The sequence below is a fragment of the Pseudochaenichthys georgianus genome, chromosome 1 (assembly GCF_902827115.2).
Source record: "Pseudochaenichthys georgianus chromosome 1, fPseGeo1.2, whole genome shotgun sequence".
Classification (NCBI taxonomy): domain Eukaryota; kingdom Metazoa; phylum Chordata; class Actinopteri; order Perciformes; family Channichthyidae; genus Pseudochaenichthys; species Pseudochaenichthys georgianus.
Genome location: NC_047503.1, coordinates 40,815,947 through 40,828,490, shown reverse-complemented (window position 1 = coordinate 40,828,490; position 12,544 = coordinate 40,815,947). Strand labels below are relative to the sequence as shown.

Genomic DNA, 12,544 nt, shown 5'->3' with positions numbered 1-12,544 from the left:
AAAGTACAGAGTGCTATAACAATGCACCAAATACTCTAAGCACTTAATGGATTGGCTTCGACTTGTTTTTATGACCTTAAAGTACTTCATAATTCATCAGTAAAAGCTTAAATTAAATTGTTAAAGCAACCGGTGGAGGAATAACAACATTTACGGTCTAACGGTGTTACACCTAAAAGCCCAGCAACTGCTTTTTTTAACCAACTCCAAAGGCATATAGTATAATTGTCTTTAGGTCAGCAGGAGCACACAGAGCTTTTAAGGTTGCCTTTTCTAATTTGAATCAAAGTCAATTTCTAAATGTTGGGCCTTGAGGGAGGTACATTTGGTTTGCATGAAGCCAGGTTTTTCATGTCCTACTTATACTTTTGTACTTTTACTCAACAGTAGTGTAAGTAATAATGTTATTGTCTGGCCTATAAGCAGTGATGGAATGTAACTAAGTACATTTACTCAAGTAAAAAGTTGAGGTAGGCCTACTTGTACTTTACTTAAGCATTTCATTTTATTCTAGTTTACCTCCTCAAGTCCACTACATTTTGTGAGCAAATGTTGTACTTTTCACTCTATTACATTCAGTTGATATATTTAGTTAATTTGCAGATTTATGTCATTAATACAAAATATAAATCAACTAAAACATTATCTTATATTATAATAGGTTATGATACTCAAATAATGATAAAGTGATTCAAATAAACCCAAGTATTGCTACTTTTACTTAATTAATTAATCTGAGTACTTCTTCAACCTCTGCCTATAAGATATGAGTAGACTAACATCAATGGTATTTATTGTGTGCTACAGGATAAATATATTTTCCATAGAATTGAATATCATATATTTTCTCCTAGTCTTCTACATCTGCAGGAGGCTACATTGAAAACAATGATGCTGAAACTTTGATGAGAGGAAGAAGCAGATGAACACCAGGAATGTTTTACCATAACAAAATGTGTAATTATTAAATATAGATGGTGACATGAAAGTCAGTAACATCAGAGTTAACATACACCCACAGTGGGAGCAGCATGAGAACGTGCATATTTTATAACTCTGAGCTTCAACCCAACCTTTTCAGAGAAGGTCAAACACAGTTAAATATTTTTATTCCTTTTTAGTTTCTGTAATGAAGATACCCAGTCCCGACAGAAATAATGTGGAAGTCAAGACGAAAAGGTAAAAAAGGAAGAAGACTTGTTATCTCATGGTTTGTTTTCAAACTGCTAACGGTTAAGCTAACGGTGTGTGGCTAATGATAGCAACCGCATCAATGAAAGTAAGGCCAACACTTTGAGTTAAATATTTGATCATTGATGGGAAATGTGATGCAGAAGATTTTGGTCCTCAGATTAAAATTGTCAATTTGGCAATTGGATGATTCTCTGGCACCAACAGCTAGAGAAACGTTCATGCTAACAACGATTAGCATCGATCTTAACTAGCTATCGTTAGCTAATGTTAGCTAGCCTTACTTCAAAAAGAAACTGAATACATAAACAATTGCCCTAACGCACACAACTGCAATAATTGAAGCGTCTGGTATTATTATTAGTAGCCTATTATGAAATACTTTTCTTCCGTTTTTTTGATTTCAGGATAGCCTATGCCCTATGGCAAGTGTTTTACAAATATTGTAATATAATTACTCTTTTGCTAATTTAGCAGACAGTTCCGGATCGTTTAGCAAATTGGAAATATATATATATTTTTAGGCAAATTCTAAAATGTTGCATCTGACAGTATTTGAAATTGAGCAAGTTACCTGTCAATTATTCTCTTAATCCTTCATTCAGTTTATGAGTAAATTGTCAGAAATAGGGTTGTTACAATTCCCTCATGCCTGTTCATGTCTTAAAATAGCTAGAGTCCCAACAAATAATGTAATTGCTATCACATACCATTAAAAAAACAGTTAATCCTAATGATTAATGGCCAGAGCTCAATGACAAACGATTATTCTATTTAATCTTTTAATCAATACATTTTCTGTCATTCGAATAATCGTGTCACTTATCAACCTTTAAAACATTTTTCAATGACACCCGGCATATCTTTATGATAAAACACTGGACTCTAAAACATATACACTAGTGTAACTAAATGAGGCCAACAACACCAACAGTGCTGTCTCACATTGTGCACCCACACAACCATTGAAAAACTGTAAATCCACCCCCTGTGTCAACATACCAGATAATCATCCTTTTCTCCAACTCCTCCTTCCTCACACCCCTCTTTCACCTTCTCGAAGACAGTTGTTCTCTGAGTGGCTCTCCCCAGCATGCAGCCAACACCAGTGTTCTTCTTCCACAGCCAGCTGGGATTCAGTCAAGTAGTCCATAATCCTGAGGCTAACCAAGGAAAGCGTACAGTGGTACCTGACGTAGGTGTGGAGTCTTTCCTGAGAGAGATAAGTTGTGGTTCTGATGCCTGCGGTGAGACACACTTTGGTCAAGACTTGAGAGACCTGAAGGAGTGAAGATGATGGAGATGGGTCCACCTGCAGCCTTTTTGGTGCTGCAGCTGCTGTTTACTATCAACTCATGTGAGGTAAGAAGATGCCTGACCTCATACCCCTCTTCTCTGTGTTAAAACATCACAAACCAAACATGTATTTTTCAATATTACATCAGATGTTCGGGGTTGGTGAAGATGTATAATCGTGTCCCATGGAGAGATAACTTTCAATGTTTTTTTGTCCGATAATTCTTTCTAACTCATTTGTCTTAACTTTAAAGCATTGAAATAGTGAATTTCATGTTGCGGCCAATTAGTTTTGGCTGTCAGTCACATTTTACAACTTTGCTTTGGTCTTTTGCACCATAGAAACATATTGATATGATGTATTTCCTAGAAATGCAAAGGGCGAGCTGCCTTGGTGACCATAAATACCCTGAAGCTGTTTCAAACTGCTCAATTGTCGTTTCTACTCTATTGTGGCCCTCCATCTCCTGGCGACCATGTTATTCCTAAGTGCTGCTGATTGAAATATTCATGTTAGTTCTGTGTATTCGCTGAAGGGCTTCTTATGTATAATCCATGTGTATCCTGAGGCTTCAAGAAAGCTAGAGCATGTAGCTGCTGATGAGAACAAAGGCATAATAACACATTTAGCATGGGTTAGTTCAATTGTCGACATATAATAGCTCCAAGCGGTAACCACAGATCAGCAATGTTCTTCATAGTTGAGTTGCATTTAGGAGATGCTCGTCTTGTAGTACCATGAGAAACACTCTCACACACAGCTATTAACACTAATGTACTGTAGCGGGTCTTGGAGACATCAGGCAATCTTTCACAGCTCAGAGAACATACTAAACACTCTTTCATCAGCTTGATACTGCAGGGGAAATTATGCATCACCAAGCAACCCTCTGGGTCTGAACAAAAGAAGCCAATGTGGAATTGTCTTAAAGGTCCCATCGTATGCTTTTCTGGTTATTACCCGTCCCCTTGTGTGTTGTGTAGCTTTTTCTGCATGAAAAGGCTCTTCAAAGTCACTAACCCTCAAAGCTTTGCGCATGAACCAATTTTCCAAAATCTGTGGTGGAAAATGTAAGGCGGGGCCTCTCATATGACGCACACCTGCACACTTGCTCGCCTGTTCCACTCTTCGTTTTCCGAATGCCAGGAAGGATTCTTGCCTAGCTTCTGAAGGAAGTGACTCGGAAGACATGTCCTACCAAGGAAGCGTCCTCGACATTGAGAAACACCCCCTGTAGCGAGTACAACTCTAACACAGGAAATAAGTGTCTATGCTGCCCCAGAACACCTCGTTGGAGATTTTTCTTTTTCCATTTTTTCCTTCCGGGGCGTACTGACGTAACTAAGTCCAAATGGACAAAAGCTCCGTACACTGCGGAGCTCAGCCTGAGCACACACACACACACTCACACACTAACAGGCTGTGAGTGTGTGAGTGTGTGTGTGTGTGCTCAGGCTGAGCTCCGCAGTGTCTCGCTGTCTCGCAGACCCCACGCAGCAACCGGGAAACAACACCAGTAATCCAGCTCACACTGTCCGCTCCTCGAGCCTCAAAGGGCGGGCAGCGAGCCCCGCAACGTCCCGCCGACACGGCACCCAGACCCCACGCAGCATTCTCATCTGTTTGTCCTTACTGGTGTCATTTTCTGGTTGCTAACAAACGCCGTTGTAAAACATAAACACTGATGTGTAGCTGTAACGGTGGTGGACTAATCAGAACAGAGTGGGCGAGCTGACCAATCAGAGCACAGTGGGCTCAGAGGGAGGGGGGGGCAGGAGCTCCAACAAGCCGTGTAGGACAGAGAGTCACATACTATACAGAGATGCTGTGATAAACCAATGTGAGTTTGGAACATTGCACAATGTAAATGTATTCTAGTAGACCTCAACAATGGAATTATGATCAGTAGAAATGGCCATGACTTGGGACCTTTAAACTTGCGTTCTCAGTACTAACCAGCAGGGGGTTAGGGTTGTATAGAAGTCTATGAGAAAATGACCTGATGTATCACTGGATGTATTACCTCACTTAGCATTGGTTTCCAAAGAGTGTATGGTCTTAGTGGCTAGTTTTATATCTCTTCAGTTTCAATACAGCTCGCTATTCTGTTTGTAAATGATGGTTATTTAGAATCAAATATATAAAAAGCATGGTGTGGCAGATGGCGTGGTTACCTTATGATTGACAGGTCCCTACAGTGGCGTTGTTTGGTCTTGGTGCAGATCGCTTCAAATTCCTTCCACAGTGTACAGTGTGAATGATGTTTATCTACGAATGTCAGATAACTGTCTTTCATTGAACAAAGACGAAACTCATCTTTGGTTCAGAAGCTTTTTGACAGGAAACTGCAAATGTCATTCTGGAGAGCAGAAACTGAAGCTAGAAATATATGAGTGTAATCATAGACAGCAAGCTAACTTTAAGAGCCATACTAATCATCACAGCCTTTTACCATTTCAAAAACATATTCAAACTTATGGGCTTTCGATCAAAACCTGACTCTGAGATAACAAGCATTAATAACAAGCTAGACAGCTGTTATGGTTATGGCACCCATTTAAAATCAGCGGTGCAGCGACGACAGCTGATTTCTTTCCAAAATAACATGAATGAGCACTTTACAAGATTATAAGATCGGTTCCGCATTAAAACTTGAATGTATTTCTGCTACTTGTAAACAAAGCTCACACGGCTTTGCACCTCAGTACAAAAAAACATGCTGATTAGAAACAAACCAACAAGACCATCTACTGTAGCTAACTCTGAAACAGGAGAGGCTGCTATCTGTATTTAATCCCCAAGTGGATGGAACACCATGCTTGTATTTGTCGGTGAGAGTGTGTGTGTGTGTTTTTTTAAGAACTTGTGTGTGTGACTGTGTCTTGAATATGTTGTCCCTTGTATATAATAGATGTTCTAGCATGATGTTATGAACTGAATCTGCTTTAAAAATCATGTTGATTTCTTGAACTCGTTTACATTGCTTTTTCAGTTAACGAAACATTGTAGTCACTTCAAAAAAGCTCGAGGCTTCAGAGCCATAGTCCACAACCCAATGGCTACCAATGGCATTACATATAATATTAAAATCATGACATAATGGAGACAAGTGAAATGAGACACCGCGATAAGCTATAGCACAGGGACCCAGACATTAAACATAACGTACATTACATTTTATCATTACATCCATAATTGAGAGACTTCATGTATTATACAGAAACATTACAAGCTCAAATCTAAGCTACTCTCATCCTAACTATTTATGAATGGTCTAAAATATGTATTCAATCAATCTAAATATTGGTTTTAAATAGGTAATATAATAAAAACAGACTCACTATAGTGGGAAACGATGGCACATAATCCATGCATTGTGTTATTTCCTGACTGTACATAACTGTTGACTATATGTGCAGCATACTGGGCAGTCCATACATGCACAGTACATGTAGTGTGGAATTGAGACATACTTCCGCTCTGTAGCAGATTTACTACAGTAGCTCCTTTTCTGCAGAGTCTCTGTCTCTTGACACAAACACAACAATGTAGTGGCACAGTGACTGGATGTTATTGGGGATGTTGTTGCTTCCATGGAAACGCTGCAGACAGACCAAATAAAAACATCCTTTGAACATCTTGTTCCTCCACTCAAGTCTTGCTCAAAGTGAGAAACAGCTTGCATACTGAGCTGGGGACAGGGGACTGCTTGCCACAAGGGGACAGTGTTGCATCAGTATGCAGTCCACATATTGCACACACACACACACACACACACACACACACACACACACACACACACACACACACACACACACACACACACACACACACACACACACACACACACACACACACACACACACACACATACACACACACACACACACACACACACACACACACACACACATACAGGTCAATCTATAGCATTGTGCTTTCATGTAGCCGTTTGCGTTCAATCAATACAAAGTAAAATGGGGCGAAACGTATAAAGAGGAAACAAAAAGGCTGCAGGAAAGACGAAAAAGGGGAAATTAGAGGACAATAAAACAAGGAGGAAAGGATGCATGCATAGGAAAGGAGATAACAAGAGAAAGGATGATAAATGTACAGCTGTTTCTTGTCAGCTCATTTCATATTTTATATTATCTGCTTGTTCATTAAGGAGATATTGTGCAGGAGAAATGTGTTGAAGAAGCTCAGAGAATAGATGAGTGCATGAGTGAGAGGGAGTGAGTCTGTGAGGGAGGGAGGGAGGGAGGGAGGGAGAGCGTTAGTGGATAAATGAGAGAGCGGCGCTGGCTCAGCCACAGCGTCTTACTGCCAGGCGGAGGAAGGAGTCCAGGAAACACACACAGAGATCAGTCGGACCTAAGCAGCTGTTTCCAGGAGCTTCTCCTGCAGCCTCAGAAGAGCGTTGGATTTCCCTCTTGATTCATCTTCACATGAAGGCGTCTGGAGAGGCTTGTGCTCAGCACTGATCCTCTAACCTGTAGCAGTGCAGGACACTTTGGCAGCGGGACGATCCGGGCTGGCTTTTCTTCTTGGGCTGATTGCTCGTGTTACCTGTCGCATCATGTTGTGCTGCTGCTGCTGCTTTTAGCATGAACCCTGTCAACAGTTTGGACTGTGTGTGAGAGCCGGCCAGAGTTTCTGTTTGTTTGTGTGTGAATGTGTGTGTGTGAGGATGAGTGTTCCCATGTTGAAGATTGGCGCCGTGCTCAGCACCATGGCGATGGTAACTAACTGGATGTCCCAGACCCTGCCGTCGCTGGTGGGACTCAATGGAACCATAATTTCCCCTGAGGGCACGCATGAGCGGATCGTCAGTGTATGTATTCTATAAAAACACACTTTGTACACACACACACACACACACACACACACACACACACACACACACACACACACACACACACACACACACACACACACACACACACACACACACACACACACACACACACACACACACACACACACTCCAGCTTTCTCTAACGTTCTGTTCACTACGTAGGAGTCGGACGAGATAAAAGATGTGTTTATTGCTGCTAAAGTTTATCTTGTGTTCATTCAGTGTTCTAGCACGTACTTCAATCAGCTGTTGTGAGCACATCAGCACCCACTCAGTGCATGGTATTGCATTAGCTCTCTAATAGGACGTCCTCTCAATTTGATTAGAGTGATTGCTCCTTCTAATTGCAGCAACACACCAGACACTGTTCCAGGTGACAGGGATAACGAGTCAGGTGGAGGGGTCAACACATGCAGTCATATGTAGCCCTCGTGCAGCAGATATGTGATCTGTGCACTGGTGCAGAACAAAGAGCACAAGGAGCACAAACAGAAGACCAGATTCAGAGCTGCATGTGGGGGAAGAAAAAAGGGCAGTGTGCAAAATAAAGTGCACTCAATAAATAATATTTTCTGTTTATATGACTCTTAAAGTACATGTGTACAGTACACGCACGCACACACACACACACACACACACACACACACACACACACACACACACACACACACACACACACACACACACACACACACACACACACACACACACACACACACACACACACACACACACACACACACACACAGAGGGGTAATAGGATTGCTCTCTCTCTCTGACTTACCGGGGTGATATTTCTCCTGGGGAAGGCTGACTCACCCATGGGACAGCAAGCAATTTGTTGCCCTAGCAACAACCTGGCAACCCATGTGTATGCTGGACCGCTGCACATACAGGTCTTTTAACTCGGTATATAAACTGTGTGTGTGTGTGTGTGTGTGTGTGTGTGTGTGTGTGTGTGTGTGTGTGTGTGTGTGTGTGTGTGTGTGTGTGTGTGTGTGTGTGTGTGTGTGTGTGTGTGTGTGTGTGTGTGTGTGTGTGTGTGTTTATGTGCAATCCTGGGCTTTGCATGATTTAGCTTTCCGGCTGGAGAGGCGCCTCACAGCTGCTGTGTGGTGGTACTTTGCAAGTTCAGCAAAGTGCACGCAGTCTCATGCAACTATACGCCCACACACACACTGACACACTCACACACACACACGCACACGCACGCACACACGCACGCACGCACGCACACACACACACACACACACACACACACACACACACACACACACACACACACACACACAGTGGCTGAGAACAGATGGAGATGTTCAGTGATGCTACTTCATGCCATGTCAGCAGATGACAGTAATCTCTGAGGTGTTCAGCTTTTGTGTGACTGTAAATCACTTTGACGATGTTTTCCGTTGTTCCTAACCTAACAGTTCTGTCAAAACACTTCTTCATTGACATCCATCAAAATGTGATTATTATTATTATTATATAAAAGTGAAATGGTACAGTTTGTTTTCATCCAGTCAAACTGTTGGTTCAGGCAGGTTTGGTCAAGTGTATCCATTCATTTGAGTTATTTCAATAGTTCATCCTTTTATATTGGCTAACTGGGGAATATAACGGTAACAATACATCACCATTGCTAATTTAACCAATTATTTATTATTTTTAGCGACCTATTTGAACCGTTCACAGATTATCTTTAGCTATTCACCATTTATCTGTTACATTGACCTACTATAAACATTTATCTATTACTTGTTCCAATTAAACCCTGTTACCTTCAGAAAAAAAGCCATAGGGTTTAAATAAAGGTTGATGACAACGTTTAGATGTGTTGTGTGTGAATAACACTACAGTATCTCCACCTCCTCTCTCTTTATCTTTTTAATTATCCCAGGAATTAAGCTCTGTTAGCTCTCAACTCTCTCTCTCTCTATTTGCACTGATCACAATCAGCTTCGCTGCCTGAGTAGATTTTTATCACGTTTCCCTCGTGTGAAATGAACCCTTGGGTGCCTCATGTCGTCCTCTGTTTAATGGCATCCAGCAGTAGCCACACACGGTGCTTATATTCTCATCCCATCCACGTCCTCCTTTAAAACACCCCGACCCCGTCCGCTGTATTGTAAATAGGACTTCAAGGTTACCACAGCAAACCCAGCTGATTGACTTATCAGATGCTTCCCTCCAGCCCCCCCCCCCCCCCCCCAAAAGAAACCACTTCTGGTGTCTCCATGCACCCAGCCTCCTCTCTCATTATTCTTTGTCATGGTTTGTAGGGCAGCCTCTCAGCCTGAACACTGTGACAGGCGGGTGTGTGTCATGCTTTTACATTGTCCCTAAATGTTAGCACTTCTCCTGTAAGTAGGTCAGACGGAAGACCCAGTTAAAGCTCGCCTAAATGAGCTCATCATTCGTTTGTTGTGAAATGAGTCCAACGTTTTAGACCGCAGGGTAATTTTTGCCGTCACCTCAGCACTACCTAACGATGTCCCAAAATAACTCATCTATTCTATAAAGCCTCATTATATAACCACTGAGATGGCGTTTTCCAACTGTTGATAAAGAGTGCGGCTTTGAGCATCACATGAACAACATCTACGTTGTTCTCATTAAAGAAACCTAATGGGGAAATGGGAGCACGACTGAATACCTTATGTGCAATTAATGCATTCAAATATTTCATTCAACCTATCTAATATTAAATGGATTGCATTCATGTTTGTTTTTTTAGCAAATCACTGGTGCATCAAGTGGTGCACTTTCAACATGTGATTATACAATCTGCACTAGTGCATTTGGCTTATTGGGAGCAAATTAAAAGCTGTACAAACTGAAGTTAGATAATACAGAACTTCCAGCGATCTTAAACACCCAGATGATACAGAACTTCCAGCGATCTTAAAGACCCAGATGATACAGAGGAACATTGACAAAAAAATCTGAATTTAAATAAACAATGTTGTAATTACTTTATGGTTATTTGGCTTTTCAGCTGCTAAATGCTCCACTGTGTCCACCAGCTGGTCACTTAATGAGGCTGTGGCTCAGTGGATAGTGCGCTGAACTTGGAATCAGGGGGTAGCAAGTTCGAGTCCCACTGCAGTCAGCATGTCGTTGTGACACTTCACCCCAAATTGCTCCTGTGGGGATTGTCCACAGTATTGAATGTATGTCAGTCGCTTTGGATAAAAGCGTCTAACAGGTGAGATGTATTTAGGTAATTAGGGTTGCAAAATTCCGGGAATTTTCAAAGATTGAAACTTTCCACGGGAATAAACGGGCATTTTCTAAATTGAAGGTTGGCTCTTCATAGGGAACTTAAATATAGTTGGGGAAAGTATATTTTATCATAATCTTGACTAAAATAAACAGATGCCATTCAAGTACACTTGAATATCCATGCCATAGCACACTGCTTACTGCATGGCTATTGAGACCACACAAAGGTTCGCAACAGGCTCACAAATGTGAGAGTGGAAACACTGGTTGGCATTCGGGCAAACCTAAGGCTCTCTGAGCCGGACACAGAGCCATCCTCAACAGGCTGGACAGTGACACTGCAGAGGAAGAGGAAGAGGTGGATGTTGATGAGGCCCAGGAAGAGCCCGTTGACTGACAGGGTTTAGCCAAAATGCAGAGGAGTGCTTGAAATGTTTTAATGAGTGGGGTTGGATGAGTAATATTTAACTCAACCTTCCTGTCCCATTCATTCATTCGTTCTTCAATGAAACAAATAATTATTAAATAAAATAATTAAAACTGTTCTACTTAAAAAAACAACATTTAAAAAAAAAAAAAAAATCTGTTGAAATGTCATGTTTTTTGTTTAATTTTGCATCGAACATTTCCAAAATTCCCCAGCTTAACTTTCCGGAAACTTTGCAACCCTAAATGTAATGTAATGTGTTTCCTGTCCTGTTGGAGCCTCCTGAGGCACAACACAAAGCTCTGTTAGCAGAGTCAGGGATACATTTCTGATGATTGCGTCTCTACTTTCACACACACACTTACTTATATTGAAAATAATAATTAAACCAGCTTTAACTGGGTTTTTTTGGTTCATAAATCCATAATAAAGTGTCAATGTTTTTAGATTAATACCTGAACCCCAAGAATACAACTAAATCTCAAGTTTTATAAAGTGCACCACTTCAAATGACCAACCACATACATTCAGATAAATGGTAAATAAAAAAATGTCAACAATATATAATAATAATAATCAATGAGGTATTTAGTTGCTGGCCTTTTATCTTCATAATTGTCTTTCATATCTGGTAATACAACATCTGAACGTATTGTCCAGGGACAACATGACATGCTTTAGTTGTGTGGTTAAAGAGAAATGGGGCAGTCGCAAGCAAACAGTGTGTTGAAGGAATGTGTTTCGACTATGAGAATGAACATGTACCAGCTAGAGTAGAATTGGTCTGGACAGTGAGTCGGGTAGAAATCTTTTTTTAAAATTCAGATTTGTGGGAGCTCAGGGGAGCCGGTGAGTTTCTGCCAAAGAGAACAGCAGCTCGGTCTGTGGAATCAGAGTGTGGACACTCTGCAGTTCTGCTGCCAGCTCTCTTGGACACGAGCATGTGGGAGATGTCACGGCTGGTTTTAGCTGCAAACAAGAGATATCTCATTTAGACACAGTTGTGTAGAATAAAGTGCACATTCCTTTTTAACAATAATGGACAGACGCTCCTGAAATCCTGCTGAGATTTACCTTCAAGCTAGAATAGGACAGGGACATTTTAAAACACATATGTGTCCACTTTCTAACAACAACCAGACGTGAGTAACATGCTGAGAAAATGGGTGTTAGAAAAGGCACAACGGAAACTGCTTCGGTTGTATGACTCGTACTGTCCTTTTGAAAAACACTTTTACACAAAAACAGATTCACACAAACAAAAACAAACATGACAACAAACAAACATGACAACATTTCAAGTCTGTAAAATATAGTTTAAGCAATGCTTTTTATTTTTGCTTTAAAGAAGCCCTATTTTCTTTAGATTTTTGTCTTTTTATTTTCCATTTTCTATGAATCTAATTTATGAAATGGATCCTACTGTAACCCTGCTATGCACTGTCTGAATGAACACACATGTATATGCAGTCTGTAGGGAAGAAAACCCGAAGGGATGTGATTAAAATCTAAATATTCCCGAGCATCCTTGGCAATGTTGATGGAG

The 12,544-nt window shown here is 41.0% G+C and overlaps 1 protein-coding gene across 1 annotated transcript in view; it reads left to right on the top strand.

The window, feature by feature from the left end:
- Positions 1-6,807: 6,807 nt before the first annotated feature.
- Positions 6,808-12,544, top strand: part of LOC117452966 (noelin-2-like) — a 31,652-nt gene continuing 25,915 nt past the window's right edge. The window contains exon 1 of the mRNA XM_034091794.2: positions 6,808-7,322. Coding sequence (XP_033947685.2) covers positions 7,179-7,322 — 144 coding nt within the window. The 5' untranslated portion in view covers positions 6,808-7,178. The remainder of the gene's footprint in view (positions 7,323-12,544) is intronic.